General features: G+C 49.9%; 4 protein-coding genes across 4 annotated transcripts; 1 reads left to right on the forward strand and 3 right to left on the reverse strand.

Moving 5' to 3' along the window:
* Positions 1-1,217: 1,217 nt before the first annotated feature.
* Positions 1,218-5,586, forward strand: BJY04DRAFT_230890 (Pfs, NACHT, and Ankyrin domain protein; the record flags this gene model as incomplete). Its single annotated transcript, XM_073719382.1, has 9 exons — positions 1,218-1,839; positions 1,933-2,108; positions 2,168-2,240; positions 2,398-3,049; positions 3,086-3,879; positions 3,919-4,473; positions 4,504-4,561; positions 4,595-4,679; positions 4,716-5,586. 9 exons carry the CDS (start codon positions 1,218-1,220, stop codon positions 5,577-5,579), a joined length of 3,879 nt encoding a protein of 1,292 aa, XP_073566881.1. The 3' UTR covers positions 5,580-5,586.
* An 860-nt stretch (positions 5,587-6,446) lies between these two features.
* Positions 6,447-7,821, reverse strand: BJY04DRAFT_210166 (uncharacterized protein; the record flags this gene model as incomplete). The annotated part of the gene is made up of 6 exons (XM_073714215.1): positions 6,447-6,840; positions 6,895-7,367; positions 7,411-7,478; positions 7,529-7,565; positions 7,611-7,630; positions 7,680-7,821. The coding sequence occupies 6 exons, from the start codon at positions 7,819-7,821 to the stop codon at positions 6,447-6,449; spliced, it is 1,134 nt and encodes a 377-aa protein (XP_073566882.1).
* Positions 7,822-9,807: 1,986 nt separating this feature from the next.
* BJY04DRAFT_222390 (DUF4238 domain-containing protein) lies at positions 9,808-11,679 on the reverse strand (the record flags this gene model as incomplete). Its single annotated transcript, XM_073717364.1, has 2 exons — positions 9,808-9,884; positions 9,939-11,679. 2 exons carry the CDS (start codon positions 11,677-11,679, stop codon positions 9,808-9,810), a joined length of 1,818 nt encoding a protein of 605 aa, XP_073566883.1.
* Positions 11,680-13,210: 1,531 nt separating this feature from the next.
* Positions 13,211-15,400, reverse strand: BJY04DRAFT_222391 (glycoside hydrolase superfamily; the record flags this gene model as incomplete). The annotated part of the gene is made up of 1 exon (XM_073717365.1): positions 13,211-15,400. The coding sequence occupies one exon, from the start codon at positions 15,398-15,400 to the stop codon at positions 13,211-13,213; it is 2,190 nt and encodes a 729-aa protein (XP_073566884.1).
* Positions 15,401-16,456: the final 1,056 nt, after the last annotated feature.

The following is a 16,456-nucleotide window of genomic DNA, read 5'->3' on the forward strand; positions in this document are numbered from 1 at the left end:
CATACCAGACGAGACAAGGTTTAGGAAGTCCGACTGAGAAGTCATCTCCGTCAGAACAGCATCACTGCAATTAGGCAGCTAAATATCCAAACTTGAACCAGCGCCAGCGCCAGTGTCTCAGCAAAGTGGTTCGTAGATAAGGAGGCCTAAACTACAGAGCAGACAAATGGCAAAATACCACATAGTCAACTCCATCAGACCAAGGATGTAATTCAATTCAAGTTCCCCCATCTCATCTCATTTCATCTCATCCCCTCGCTTTACCGGTACGGAGGTTGATTCCGGCGTCGTGACTCACAATTTAGATATAAAACACGACCTTGGTTTATTTAATCTCACTATTCTTGCTACAACCCTATTTCCTTTTTTCCTAATATAGAGTTCAGAGAGGGTGTATAAATAGAATCCGACTTGATTCAAGGTTGTTTTGTGGCCCGCGGCTTGTGTGGCCGGCGTCTCGGGGCCGGTAATTAATCGTCCACTAGGAACGATATATCACATTGCAATATATAATCAAGCTCGACAGATTCAAAGTTTCGCTATAAAATTATTCAGGGTCTGTCGATAATATCGATCCCTTGGGGGTTATGCACAGGTTATACAGCAGTCAGTCATCCACAGAGTGCTCACAATTTCAGGTACATATCGTACCGCAATAAGCACTAAACGTAACATGAAAAGAAATGGACATTGAGCGATGATCATCCCTGATCTCCTGTTGTTAGAGGCTAAAGCGCGCCGTTGCGAGCGAGAGGGGATCCCTGGCCCTATCTTTGGGGCCCCGGGTATACTGCAGCGAACTATACCCCAGATTTAGAATCTTGTTGGTGAGGGACCTCCTATAGTCTTCACAATGCCCAACCTACCAGCTTAAGTTAGTTATGGAGGAAACATTTGTATCTCTAGAAACTCTGCACAACGGTCCAAGTCTTCACATCCAACCATATCAGCCCATATAGCATGTTTCGGCAACAGTTACAGTATCGGCGCTCGCTCTACCCCTCCTCTGGGCGGCTATTACAGCCTTGTGGTTGGTGGATAACTATCTTACCTGCAGAGGTGAGGCTGTGAATACGGAACTCCCTTAGCTGTCACCCATGACCTCACACCTGCTTACCTTCCATCTCAGCGCATTTTCATCAAATCCTTACCTCCTCATACTATGCCCAAAGCCCGTTCTGGTTCCGTGATAATCTGTGCTGCCTGCCCCTGCCGAAATGCGACCGCAAACCCGCGACAGGTTCACCATCGCTATTATCTGCGCCCTTCCTCTTGAGGCTGAAGCGGTCGAATCCCTTTTTGATGAAACTTACGATCGGCTCGGGAAGTACTATGGCAAGCATCAAGGGGATGCAAATGCATATATCAATGGAAGAATCGGCAAGCATAATGTGGTTCTCTGCTACATGCCAGGGATGGGCAAAGCAGGTGCTGCGAGTGTGGCATCGTGCTTACAGGTTAGCTACCCGGGAATTGAACTTGCTCTTGTGGTTGGTATCTGCGGAGGTACGCCACGGCCATCCAAGTCTCAAGAGATATTCCTGGGCGATGTGATTATCAGTGATTGCGTGATTGAGTATGATTTCGGGAGACAGTACCCGGGTGGTTTTCAACGGAAGATGGGCGTTAACGACACGCTGGGCAGGCCGAGTCGACGGATTCGGACGCTTCTGAATGGCTTGCGCACTCCAAATACCTCTTTTGAATTTCACGCCCAGGCGCAACAATATCTCCGCATTCTCCAGCAAAGAAAGCCGAAGTGGTGTCATCCACGGGTTAATGATGTTCTCTTTCAGGCTTCTTACGTGCATAAGCATCATTATCAGAGCCCGACATCTTGTCGGATGTGCCCCTGTCTTGAAGGTGACTCATCAGATCAAATCTGTCAGGAGGCGATAGAAGCAGGCTGTGATAGCCTTAAGTGTGATAAAGGCCAGTACCTGCGACTTCGAGAGCCCTTTGAAAGCAGCCTGCCCTGTATTCATTTTGGAACAGTTGTTTCAGCAGATATCGTCATGAAATCTGGCCAGCATCGGGATGAGATTGTCAAAAGGGAGAAAGCTATTGGATTTGAGATGGAAGGGGCTGGAGTATGGGACAATATCTCTGTATCATTATCAAGGGCGTTTGTGACTATGCCGATAGTCATAAGAACAAACTGTGGCAGGCATATGCAGCAGCAACTGGAGCCTCGGTGATGAAGGCTTTCTTGGAGTATTGGAGCCCTGCAAGCGATCAAGGTTAGTCGAGCGTCTCGTTAAGAAGCTTGTGGTGTCGAATATCCTTTTCGTCCTTGATGGGTGCATCCAGGATTCTGACGAAGAAACCTCCAGCAATGCCCTCGGAGAAAGGTGCGGATTCCCATCCCTATGGACACATTAGCTGATCATATCTTAGTCTCCGGATATAGTGACAGGCACAAGGCATGCCTCGCGAGTTTGTGTATCACAAACCCAGAAGAGGACCTGAACAGGTTGAAAAGGGTGAAGGGAAATCGCACATCAGGGACGTTTGGCTGGTTTTTAGAATCCGAGATATTCAGATCATGGTGTCGGCCGGCTAAATCCATGACCGAGAGGGAACAAAATCTCCTGTGGCTGTATGGAAATCCTGGAGTCGGCAAGTCGACGATGGCCATGACACTTGTGGAAGAACTTCAAAAGAAAGACCCTTTCATCAAGGGAGACAGTATTCTCTCCTTTTTCTTCTGCGATTCCGGCTCCGAGAGTCATAGAAATGTGATCTCCATGATGCGAGTTCTCCTATACCAAATCGTTAAACAATGTCCACCTGGCTTTGAAGCCATTTTGTCAAAATATGACGTTCAAGGGGAGCGCCTGTTTACGTCGTTTGACTCACTATGGACGCTACTGATGGAGATATGCCGAGTGCCTAGCAATGTCGAGATATATTGCATTATTGACGCACTTGACGAATGCGAAAACGAATCACAAGAGACACTGCTTCGACAAATCAACCTGTTGTTCAAAAGAGAAGCAGAGACTAGTCTGGCCATGTCCAGCCTACATTTCTTGATCATCAGCCGTCCGTACCCTAAGATCAGGGATTATCTATGTATCTTCAGATGCATAGACTTGGGCTCCTGCAAGGAGATGGCTGCTGACCTGAGGACCATGACCCAAGATAAAGTGCAAGACCTTGCAAGGCGGAAGAACTACTCTAACTCAGTGACACGACGTGTGTCACAAATACTGGAAGCCAAGGCTAATGGAACGTTCTTGTGGGTCGGCATCGCCTGTAAGGAATTGGAACAGGTACCGTCAAGTTGTGCAGTCGAGACACTAAGGACTCTCCCAAGCGGACTATCTGAGTTATACCAAGCCTTATTCCGTGCGGCCTTCAGTCTTAGCAGTCCAGATAATCATCCACGTTTGGAGCTGTTGTTGGCAGTTGTCACGTTCGCGTTACGGCCACTGACAATAGCTGAAATATCCGATGCATGCCGATTATATTTGCACGAGGATCTCGATAGTCGGCTTCAGTTTACACGAGAAATCATTGACTTGTGCCGCCTATTGGTCGTTGTCGACAACGGCTACGTTCGACTCTTGCATGCGTCCGTCCAGGACTTTTTGATGATTGAGATGCATGGAATGAAAGCGGCTAATGCCAACCACGCGATAGCAACTCGCTGCATTGAAGTAATTTTCGGTACGTGCCGACCAGGTACGGACAGGTCCGCGCTACAGCCCACTTATGGATTGCTTGGTTATTCGGTACTGCATTGGCCACAGCACGCGAGCTTGGCTCGGACAGAGTTTACAGTTCGGAGCGAACATGAACGCTTCTTTCATGACGCGCTTGGAACATGGAGAAGTTGGCTGGATAACTACAACCACCTGAAACGAGTCTCTTGGTGTGCTCTAGACGCAGACCTTTCTCCCAATCATGTTGCAGCTATGTGGGGAATAATCCCAATGCTATCAACCCTGTCCCAAGAGGAACTAGAAGCCAAGAATGCGCGTGGACAATCTCTATTGCTTATTGCGGCCGAAAACAATCAACTCGAAGCCATGCGTGTTTTAATTAAGTCCGGCGCACGCGTGGGTTCCCTAAACGACAACAATCAAAACGCACTTCACGTTCTCTGCAAAAATCACCGCTCTGATGATTCTGAAATAATCGGGTTCTTGCTTGACAAGGGGATTTGTCCATATGCCTGTGATAAGGATAACATGACACCCTTCCTGTACGCAATTGGGGAGCACGATCAAAAACATGCTCGAGCGTTCCTCCGAAATGGATTTGATCTGGAAAATCGGGTTCTAAGACGGGACTGGCATGGGCGAACAGCCATGGGCATCCTTATGCCTACGCACCAGCCCAAGGAATCCCCGATGGCCATAGACTCCGGGCTAACCGCGCTTCATTTCTGTGCCATGAATGCATGGAACAATATGACCGCCTTCTTACTTGAGTGGAAGGCCGATCCTAATGCTTGTTCTGACCTGGGTGATACTCCACTACATCTTGGGATAAGAGGCCAACTTCTCGGCCGTCCAACCAATGATGCCTGGGCGACTGGTCAGTATAGTATTGAGTTCTTGAGAGAAATTATATCCGACCCGGCAAGCACGGAGGCTGCTGAGATCTATCAAACAATCGACTCTGCTAGGATACAAATTGTCGAAACTCTCCTCGAGAGCAAGTCCATCAATGTCAACATAGCTAATAGCCAAGGTGACTACCCCCAGCATGTAATTGACTTTAGTAGTCATTACGCGTTGTCTATCCTTGACAAGCTTGTGGGAAAGGGTGCAGATATATCTCGGCCGAACCATGCTCATCGGACCTGTTTTCACCTCGCCACCAAAGCCGGGAATCTCGATGTTGTTCGCAAATGTTTGAACGAGGGTCATGATATCATGTTGCAGGACGCTGATGGGCTGTGCCCTTTGCACTACGCCGTTTCCCATCATCACCTGGACATCCTGCGCTTAATGGCCGAAATATGCGGCGACGTGGTCTCGGAGGCTTGCCATTCCCTCGACCATTTTGGTAAAAGCCCTCTACATCATAAGCTCTCTGACCCAGTCTGCTTTGATGAAGATATCTGTTTCCTGATCCAGCTTGGCTGCGACGTCAATCAACCTGACGAAGAGGGAAACTCGCCACTAGGCCTCTATTTGAAATCGTCTCACCTTTCAGCAGAGCGAGGCATCTTCTGGCTACTTGTGCTTGAAGGCGCCAACACGCGCTGGTTTGATAAACAGGACCGGAATCTAGTTCATCTCCTCATGCATAAAAGGGGATTAGATGAGGTGATTCTTGAAATATTGTTCCAACTCGGTGTGGATCCAACAGCTACAGATAAAAACGACAGAACTTTTATGCATTATGGGGCAATGCACGGCGTGTTCACCAAGGAGCTTGTAGAGTTTCTTGGAAGTAGAGGTCTTTTGGACCTTGACGCCAAAGACAATGAAAATAAGACACCACTCAGCTACGCGGAGGAAGGTGCTCATCGAGAGTCCCCGAAAAATCCCTTTCTAAAACAACATGGTTTATGGGAAGCATCATATGCGAATTTGAAGGCAATGTCCCGCGTTTTCCCATGATATAGGCAGACAGAACTTCGGATTTTCCAGACTCCAGAGATTGATCGGCGACTGCTCCCGAGAAAGCCTGCAAGATCAGCTGTGTAAAGGCAGATACCAATGCGCCGAAGTCGACTTGTGAATGAGCCTGTGAGACCTGGTATGGTTGGAAATTGGATGTTTCGTTGGGCTTTTGGGTTAGGAGCTGGGATTTATCGGCACGAGCTACACTGTACGATGGTTCAGGCGGCTGAGTCTAAAGCACTTTCGCCCGGTTATCACACTGAACTGAAAGTGATGTATTTAGCGATCGCATGTGCGAACTTGAGACTTCTTACTGTCTGCTGCCACGGTAGATCCAGGAAGGTAATATCCAGAAGAGCCATCGTTCTTCGCTCATGCGTCACATCCATCATGAATTTGGGCCTCACATTATGAAGCGGGGCCAATTCAAGCAGTTCGCCCACTTACAATCCCCAGCACAGTTTTTGGTATATGAGGGCTAAGGCGCGCCGTTGGCTTTGATCCCTATTCTCGGAACTCGCGTATACTACAATGAACTATACCCCAGATTCAGGATCCCGCTCGTGAGGGGCGGGCGGCCTGGTTTCATGTATATTCAGGAACTCCGCTTTTTTCCCTAGGGGTATACTAGCTGATCAGGGCCTGGGTGGAATTACCGCGGTAAGAGGATTGCGTTCTTGAGACTACTCCGTGGAGGGCAACTGACTCTTCGTATAGGTTTGGTGATTATTACGTAGTGTAGACTCTTCATCCTCATAACGCCTAGATAAACAACACAGCCTCCTGTTTAAAACAACCCGCTTTTCCAGCTAGTATATACATTGAACAAAATAAGAAATAAAAAGGAATGAATGGCAGATTGCATCAAAACGCCCTCCTCGGCGGCGGCGACCCAGCCTCAGACCCTGATCCCGATCCGCGTGCGGACCCTTCCACAACCTCCACGGTCTGCTTCACATCGACGGTTTTATGGATACCATATATCCCTCCCCTGCCTTGACGGTTTCCATCCAAAGCACCAGCATGGGTAATAAGGTGACTTTCGTCCGAGTTGAGCTCTTGGCTCTCCGGTTCATGGCGGGACATATTCATCGATATTCCCTTTGTGCTGTTACCAGGAACTCGGCTGAGCTGAACTGACGAGGGTTGGTCTTGATACTCGCGGCTCGACTTGTAGCTGTGGTCGCGCACTTTGCGGATCAGGATATTCAGCGAGGGGAGGCAGGCGCAGATTAGACCCATGCCGCCTTCGGCATTTCTATATTTTGGTTAGTAAGTAGAAACGAGGGGCGGTAAAGGAGAGGCAACGAACCCTGACAAAATAACGCATGTAAAAACAATTGTCATGTCCGGACTACTTCCATCGCGAAGCACAAGTACCAGCCGGTAGATACTAAACGCCGTAGCGAGCCCACCAGCAGATAGCAATCCAATAACACGCAGTTTCTTGTTCCTCGACATCTGCAATGACCACGTAAGCGGCAGCGGTAGTATCAGAATAAGAAGATCCGAAACCACACTAATGACCGAGTCTGCTATGAGCGCCGCCCGCTGGTCCAGGCACGAGGCGTTGGGATCAAGAGTCCAGTATGCGGGAACGGGGTCGCACATGCGAATTTTGACGATCTCGGCGATGGTGTAGTAGACAATTAGCGCGCCAATGAACACATAGATGAAGAGCACTTTGTTCTTGTAGGGAGCGAATATCCGGATCAGCATCGCGAGGAGGGCAATTTTGACGAGCAGTGCCATGGGGCAGTAGAGGACGGTTGCAATGTAACAGAACTGTGATGTTAGCATGTATATAACAGTGGTTGGGTGTGCATACCTTGCGGAAGAGCTCCATGTCTTTATCAGAGACCTCGTAGTAGTGGTATCCTCCACCATAGTTGCCAACTTAAAAAGGTTAGAGGGTCGATAAAGATCAAGACAAACAGGAGACTTACGAACGATACCAATGCCGCAATATGCCATGAAGAGAAGCTATGACTGTTAGTCTGACTCAATAAGCGACCTCAGAGTACGAACATATGCGGTAAAACACGTCCCTGACTGAGATTAGCCTCCGTGCGCAATCAACAGCGGATGGTAACTCACAATCCTCAACTCGCGCCCATTGCTTATACCAGGCACGGATTGCAAACCGACCGACGACAAAGACGGTCACGATTGGAATGCAAAGACATTGTGTGACCAGATTGACGGTATTCAAGATATCAGGCCGTTCTTCAGTCGCCATATTGTCAGATCAACCCAGCATCTCCTGCCCACAAAGCCGTAGACAAACCGGGGGTGAGATCGAGAGCGGGAGGGGAAAATAAAAGAATGGAGCCCTGGCGACCCAACACTGGAGCCAAGCGCAGAATATAACAAAGAACATGTTCTGCGGCGCAGGGTGATCTGCAGCGTGCGCCCACAACCCAGCCTGGTGGTACGCCGTATCCGACCAGGATGGGGAATGAGATTGTGATTTTCTGCGCCAGAAAAGACGGGACAATGCAGGGGTGGCATTCGACTATTCACTAATCATTATTGTTCCATTGTGTAAGGCGGGTCCTTCTGGACCGTGACAGCGGACGGGGAGAGGGTCCCGAGTGTCTGCATACTGACGATCAACAGCCACGGACCGATGGCTGACATCTCGCTGGCTACCAAATGCTTGCCACTGAGCTGGGTCCACTTTGCTGAGACAGGTGAGCACGTTCTGTATCTCGAAGGGGAAAGTAAGGACGCGAGCCCAGCGACCCAAGCGCAGAGAGAGGGCCTCGACTAGGGGTGGTTCCTGGCACGGAATTAGGAAATCCGAAGGCCTAGCGAAGGAGCGATAAATAGATCGTGAGCTTTGATTTCCGCCCCCATAGCTTGATCTGCTGAGGTTATCCAGATCGAGTCCAAGCATGCCCTCGTGATAGCACAATCGTCGAACCGTCCACCGATTGAGAAAATGAAGCAGTAAGACGATCAGCGCAAGAGCGCGCTACCGGAGCAGTCAACAACGAATGGTCCGCTGCGGGTAAAAGAGTTTGAATGATTGAATTGCACGCCTCGTCGTCATTCGATATCAGCGAGGAGGAATAAAGTTCACCGGCGTCGTGTAGTGAGTGGGTCGCTCACGATCATCTTCGAATCGGACTTTCTGACTCTTGAGGCGTGAGCTCCCTGTATTGTAAAATCCGGGCTGGTGTCAGCCGTACTAGCTCTTTCTTGGCTGTAATCGTGAGACGTACGTACGTACCATTAAAGATGACAAGTATGGACCCCCACGCATCCATTGGCCGCGTCGAATGTCCACTCGAAAGCCCTCTAAGTACAGTCTATGCAGCTTCTTGTCCAATAATCCAAGTGGCTTTCAGATGAACGAAGGTGCTGTGCCGGGGGTGAGAAGAGTTCGGGTTTTCAGTGGACAATCGATTCTGGTCTTGGGCTGTTTGCACCATGAGAATATCAGTAGGGAAAGCGACCGAAGGGTATAGAGACTTACCCAGTATCCATGGGAGATTGTTGGGGCAAGGGAGTGGTGAGCTGAACAGTTGTTTCTGTTAGATGGATGCAAATTCCATTGTATTTTGTCTTGAGGTTAGCATCACTGCCGGGTCCACGGGTCAGTTGCGTAAATTCCCTTTCTGTTATCGTTACAGTTAGCTCCCTTCGACCACATCTATCCCACACCGAGGATGTAATGGGTAGAATGGGTAAGGATTTTGAACCCAGTTCTACTCATTCTGACACAGATTGCTGCCCAGAACGCCAGGTACAGGTCGAAAAAGCGTGCGCCTGGATCTTTTCTTCGCTGACCCTGATCTCTACTCGGTTTCTTCCACCACCTCATGATATATCACTGCTGCCGTCGCATAATCGCCGGGCAGTTCTACCTTACACGAAGCTTTCCCGGTTTGACCATATGTGCTAGGCTCCTGACGATCATAAGGGGTATGATACGGGAGGTCTATATGCTACAAGGGTGCCCTACATAGGTCTGTCCGGTGTCGGAGGTGGCAGGGAAGCTTGTCTCTGGTAGTCGTGCTATCACTGTGACTCGATCGACGATGACCCATGGGTATACTCCGTACCATCCTCTATACCAAGCCATGAGGTATCCTTGACAGAACATAAGAATAGAGACATTAGAAAGCCCCGTGTAGAATGAACATGAAAGTTTAGGTTGGATTTGCTATCATCTATCTTCAATAGCATGCACGATAGCTTGCATGAAGGTCAATCTGCCTCAATGCTGCTCCATAGTGACATGCATAAACATCCTGCGTACAAGCATCTTGGTTTGATCAGGGAACATCGCAATGGCTACCCTAGATCAGCAATCTGACATCTGGATGGGCAGACCAATAAGAAACGCACCTTCAGCATAATTATCCTCAACTCCCTCCAGTTCAGGCTCAGGCAAGTCCGTTCCGGTATCATCAATATCGCACCTCTCCATGTTCCTCGAGATCTTGAAGTACAACCACAATCTTTCTGGAGGAAAGGTCATGAAGAACTCTTGCCTCTGGGCACGGACAAGATCCTTCTCGTCGGGGGTCAAATTCGATAGGTGCAAGGCGCGATCTACTTTGGTTTCCAGCATCATTAACCGGCTGGCTTGGTCGACGTCATCCCAGAATGTCGTACGCGTCGCTCCTGTACACTCAGTCAGATTGAGGATTTTCAAGCTAAATGCCTGGACTTCACCTGGTCGTAGCAAACAATATGCCGGAGGAAGAGAGCCGGACTTTTGGCTTTCTAGCAGCTTGAGCCCCACGAAGAACCCGAGACGGAGCGCCCTGTGGACGTAAATCCTTGCTTTACTGAGGTCAAGTGGGTGGATTTTGCACTTGGCTGAACCACCCAGTGTGCGAAGTACCTTCTCAAGAGTGTCGAGGTATGCCCGTTGCTTGTCACCAGGTCGATCAACGAACTGCTTCAGTCCTTGTGTCTGTTCTGAGAGGTAATTCTCTATCACCGCTCGCAGGTGGACGGGTGAACGATAGACGATAGAAGACGTGCTATATCCTTCCTCAAGAAAGATATTATTCACCATTGCCACGTGGGTAGTCAACAGCTTGTAGCATAAAAACTGGAATACATCATTCCGAGTGAAGGAAGACGAAGATGTGATCTCCGGGTTTACATAGATGGTCTTGCACGGGCGAACTGGTAGGTCCTCTAGCACGGAGCCTGCTCTGGCTGGGTCTAGGTGCATGGCGCGCAATTGCTCCACAACTCGACGACGGAGTTCTTGGTCGCCTCCTTTGTCTCCAGGAAATGGCAAGAATCGACTCCGCAGGATGATGATCAGTTTAGGCGAGACTGGCGCAAAATTATGGTACTCCGTATACACGATTGGCTGAGTTTTGCCACTCAACACATCATGTTTTACTGAAGAGGGGCCTTCGAAAATTGCAAATGCATTCTCGGTCAGGAGGAACTCCTCGTCCTGGCTTTGCGGTTGGCAAAACGACATGAAGCTGTATAGGAGGTGGAATTCGAACATCTTCGCGTCGTCCGGGTATATCCGTTTTGGCAACGTGTTTTGCCATGTTTTCGCAGCATCCATTTCGACATCTAACATATGCTTCAGATTATGGAACCAAACATCTCGAGGCTTTGCGAATCCCTTTTTTCTCATGTACCGTATCATCCGTACTCGATCGTCTGCGTCATACGTCTTGACGTCGTCATGGTTGTACCGGTCGAACATGCCTCCGTTTCGATATTTCATGAGGAAGAGAAACTTGCGAAGCGTATCGACCTCGGCTCGCGTAAGAGTAAGAATTGGGTTTGAGGCGAAAGTGTCCGATGCTTTTCTGAGGACCTCACTCGCCGCACTCTCGAGCTTGGATAACTTGTCCTCAAGGTGGTAGGGGTTCTCATCAAATCCTGGGTCGCGGTACATATCGACAAGCGCAAACTCGGTGGACACTGGGCGCTGGGTGAGTATTCCATCGTCAAGATCGATTTTGTTCACGAGGTAGTCACGACGGCGACGTTTCGCATGCTGTTGATTCCCTGCTGGACCTGCTGGGGGCTGCTCATTCGGGGCGAACTTCCTCAATATGAAGCGTGGAATGAAGTGATGTCTCTGTGGCTGGAAATTCGGCATATTGTGATGCAATGGCCAAAGACAGGCTTGGTGGATCAGGAATTCTGTGCAGTAAGAGTGGAAGGATAGGTGTCGGGCATCTTCATCAATAAGTATCAGGCGAGCCGCAGCCTCGCCGATGCTGAACAGTGTTTGAGCCAACCAATCTCACTGCCACATCTTGTATGCTCTGTGAAAGTAGTTGGCGTTATCGACTGGATGAGAAATCTCGAACCAACACCCCTGCCACCTTGGCGCGTAATGGGCGAGGCAACCAACAACAACATGCCATAGCAGACTGGATTCGCCAAATTGTTTTCTGTGCCTGTCGAGCCACTAAAAGAAAAGGCTTTCCGAGGCTCGTGCCTTCGGGGCTTGGGGGTGGTGATTGTCGAGTTCAGGTAGCTGAGGGAAACTGTAGCCTTTTCCAAGGCTGACCCATAGGCAGACCGCTGACAGACATAAAAACAAATCATAAAGAGTATCTCTGGCGATATCAAGAAGTCCTTCAAACCACCAGCTCGATTCCTCCAATCCAACCATAGTATCCATTATGTCCTATCGCCAGTCGCGGCTACCCTTTTGTCCAAAAGCAACACGAAAGCACGAGATAGTGTATCACAGTCACCGCAAACACCCCAGGTAAAAGACAGTATCCTCGTCAAACTCAGTGGGACGAACAACTGCTCTTTAAAACGCCACCAATGCGCAAGTCGATTGCCTCACTCCCACGACCGATCGAATCCTCCTGCTCCCGTATCGTATCGCGTGGGAAAGGCATGGAAACGAGTCAGCGCAAGATCCCCGAATCTCCAGTCCCTCACACTCCATCTACATCCACACCTTCGCCTCCTATCTAACAGTCCCCTAACTAGCAGACAAGACGAAGCAGCCGCCTTCATCCACCCAGCAAGCCAGCCTCCGACCCTCCGTTACACACTCCCTACACCCTCAAATATATCGCTTTCGCTCTAGCTCTCCTCCTCAACACACCATATATGCTACGCCGAAGCCTCCCAGGAAGTGAAACCCCCACATTATATCGTTATACACCAAGCGGCTTCTCAGGTGTTTCCGGGAATTCCAGAAATACGACCCGATGTTGACCGACAAGCTGCAAAGTCGCAGTTGGCGTTGCAGTGGGGCATTCTGGCCTTGGGAAACATGGCGGAGGCTACTACACACTCCAGTGGTATCTGTGCACGGTACGTGTTCACCCAGAAAAGAGGATCGTGAATAGCCCCCTGAGGTCCTCGATCATGCCATCTGGTTTGGGTTGGTTGTATTGGACTGTACTGTTTCTTGTGCTTAGCAGGTCTGAGGCGTAGAACGGGAACTTGATGCAGCTCAAAAGAACTAATCATAAGTGGTTAGTCTGAAGATAGATAATAGATTGTACTATGGGACCAAGGCAGAAAGTTCAGAAAGTTATATAGTGAAGATGATGGCTTCCTAGATACATCATGCCATCTGCATCCAAATGTGTGGGTGCCATCTTCTGTTAGGTATATAGCGATAGCGAGTTCCCTTCCCCCAGGTGTCTCTAGAATAACTACGGACAACCATCTTCAACAAACCTCGTCCACGTCTCTAACCTAAGACTCTGCAATCCCACCCCCTCTACCGTTTCCAGCGGCGCCACAAACGCCATCTGGCTCCAACTAAACTGCGTGTTCCGTCCACCGTAAACAAAGACTTCGAAGCGTCCTGCCAATTCCCCGTTCAGCCAGACAACGGCTCCGTATTCCACGTCTGTCGAGATATCAATTGTGATCGGTGCCGAAGCTGATGGCGAGACTGTAACGGGGTCGTGCGTTGAGGTGGTGTTCACCCAAATTCGACCTGGATGGCCGGGGTCAAGTTCGAGTGCGTCTTCGGGGGTGACGGAGCGAAGGGGGTAGATATAGCCGTCTTCATTAAAGAACAATGACCCTGTCTCGGTCAAGGTGAGAGATGTATCTGATGACGAGAGGACGAATGGACCGGTTGTTACAAGAGTAAGCGTGTAATTCATGCCCTTGCTTCCCTTTCCAAGGGTGACATTCTGCCCGTCGGTAGCGGAACGAGTCCAGGAGAATAGAGGGCCTCTTTTAGGGCCGTCAACCACGCGGTCGAGGTTCTGCGCCGGTGCTAAAGGGGAAAAGAAGTCAATGGTTTCGCCGAGTGTTTCCGGTTGGACTTCTGGGCCCCGACTACCACTCCATGCGCGGGCTCCGATGAGGGCGATACCACGACGCATAGCGTAGTACATTTCTAGTTTTGTCGACGCGTCTGGGCCATTATCATTCCATGCGGCCATCACAGCGCCTTTGATCTGTGGATCGCCATCCCGTGGCTGCTCTGTCGTGTTGATGTGGTTAAAATCTGAAGGAGTCCACTGCCATCCGGGTATCTCTGCGAAATCGAGGATGCGAGACTCATTGAAAAACTGCGGGTATGTAGCGGGGAGAATTGGCGAATGATCGTTCTTTATTCCCACATAAGCCCACCAATCTTGCGAGTTGATGATATGGTGGCCTTGCTTTATGAGCTCGAGCGGATCCGACTGACCAAACTGCCAATGCTGGATGTGAATGTCAGGATTGATGCGAATATCCTGCTCCGGCTCATCCATCGGTGTGCCCCAGATCCGGATATTCTTGCCCGAGGTCTCGTTGACAAAATCTGCCATTTCATTGACGAACCCGATATAATCATCCGCTAGGGTCGCATCGTACTCATCGGCACCAACGTGCACCTCCTTAACATCAAACCAAGGCAGAAACTCCGCCCAGATGCGCTGGATCGTCGGTATCGTCTCGGGGTGGGAAAGATTCAACAAATCTCGTTTCTCAAGCGAAAGTTCAGGCTTCCATTTCGTCACGTAGAGGCAATGTCCCGGTGCCTCAATTTCAGGAATCACCGCGATACCGCGTCTTGCACAATGGCCTTGCATGTCCGCGTAGTCCTCCCGCGATAGCGTCTCATTCTCCCGACCGTGGATTATCCCGAGCAACGACTCATCCTCAGGCAACAGACTGAAATGCGAGTAGACATCCTGCCACGTATCGTTGTCGCCGCGATTGAGAGGGTAATTGTCACTGAGATGGTAGTGGAATTCGTTCATCTTGAAGAACGAGGCGTAGCTGCACATCTCTTTCAGAAAGTCTTTTGTGTACCATTTCCTGCCGGCGTCAAACATGTATCCCCGGGTTTCATACGCTGGAGCATCAGTGACACGGCCGAGAGGTAATGTATTGTTGTTGAGAAGAAGGAGCTGTAGGATTGTTCGTGTTCCCCACCACATGCCCCGAGAACTGGTGCCACCGATGAAGACTGCTGACGAGGAAATATCCAGCTCGTAGGCTTCGGAGGTTGATTCGCCGTTTTCGTAGGTGGTCGCGGAGCCATCGCCGGTGAAGGCGCCAAGGAGGATTGCACCGTTGGCGTCAGCGGCATCTGGGAGCGACTCGACGGTTTCTAGGGACCAATTGAAGCTGGTGAGGTGGTTGATGTCCTCGAGGAAAACCTCGGCGAAGTCGAGGCCACTTGGAGGAATGAGTGTCAAGCCATCGTCGTCTTTTTGCGAGGCAAATTGCTCCTCGATGTAGATCTTCCTGCAGCTAGTTTGGACGTCCCAGACACTCTCGCCCGCATCGGCACCCCCCGTGTTGAAGATCGGCGTCGGGGGTAGGAGCTGCAATGGCGATGCGATGACCCCTGTAGACAGTAAGGAGGCTGCAAAAATATTGACACCCTTCATGATGTAGCGGAAGGTCCCTTGCCTCGTACCTGGCGGGGTGGGGGTGGGGAGCAGATAAAGGACGGAGAGGGGTTATCGTTGGGGTCAAGGGTGAGGGGAAGGTGGTATTCACTTCCATCCCAATCACACCTTGATGTACCCTTGCGATAACAATGTCGATGCACACTATCTACTCCAATGTTTTAGAAGCGAATATACTTGCATTTCAGGTGTTGTTAGGGCAACGTGTGTCTGAGTTATGCCGGATCTTTATTTATTTTTTTGCGCCACCGGAAGGCAATCTGCCTGGATGAAGAGGCATTCTCATTGGTGGTAATCCAAAGAGCTTGGATAGTACAATAATAGACTCATTCCTTGTTCAAACAGTACGAACTAAAGCAGGCAATCCCTCAATCTTCATACTTCTCGGCAGTCACTTAAGGTTACTTTGAGTCTCCCGCTCGTATGCAACCATAACCGTCTCCACCCAACCTCGGACCTACGCTTGAACGAGTATTGCCTTGGAGTAAGAGTCAAAACCAGACGTGTCATTGAACATACTAGGCCAAGAATCAACGATGGCACACAAGGCATTTGTTTCCCGCTGTCGGCCGACGAGAATGTGTCCAAGGCGTCAGCGCCGCTCATCTCCACCCGTCTTGGACTTGAGTTGCTCTCTGCAAGGCAATCGGGAATATCGCGGAGCCAGAATCAGTATATCCTAATCATATTCTTCTCTTCGGGTCCAAGTTTTCTGAAACGTCAGTGACGACGCGTGAGGTGTAAATCTCGTGTCGAGCCCTAGCGGCTTTCATAAGGTTAATCAAAGATCGGAACGCCCCTGGAAAGAGAACCTACAATGGGCCTGTTAGCTCAAGGTTCGACCAAGGTTTGCCGTCGCCGTGAGTCACTGCGGTCCTAGAGGCCGCTCCAATCATCGGAGGGAGTGAGTCAGGCACCAGGGCAAGCTTCAGGGGAGGTGAACCCAAATTATTTCATAGCTGCGCTGCGAGGTCAATTGAGTCTGTTGTCCCAAATGCCGTATACCAGGGTCGTGAACGAGAAATGGATGGTGTG

The sequence above is a fragment of the Aspergillus karnatakaensis genome (assembly GCF_047715665.1).
Source record: "Aspergillus karnatakaensis strain CBS 102800 unplaced genomic scaffold BJY04scaffold_59, whole genome shotgun sequence".
NCBI classification, from domain to species: domain Eukaryota; kingdom Fungi; phylum Ascomycota; class Eurotiomycetes; order Eurotiales; family Aspergillaceae; genus Aspergillus; species Aspergillus karnatakaensis.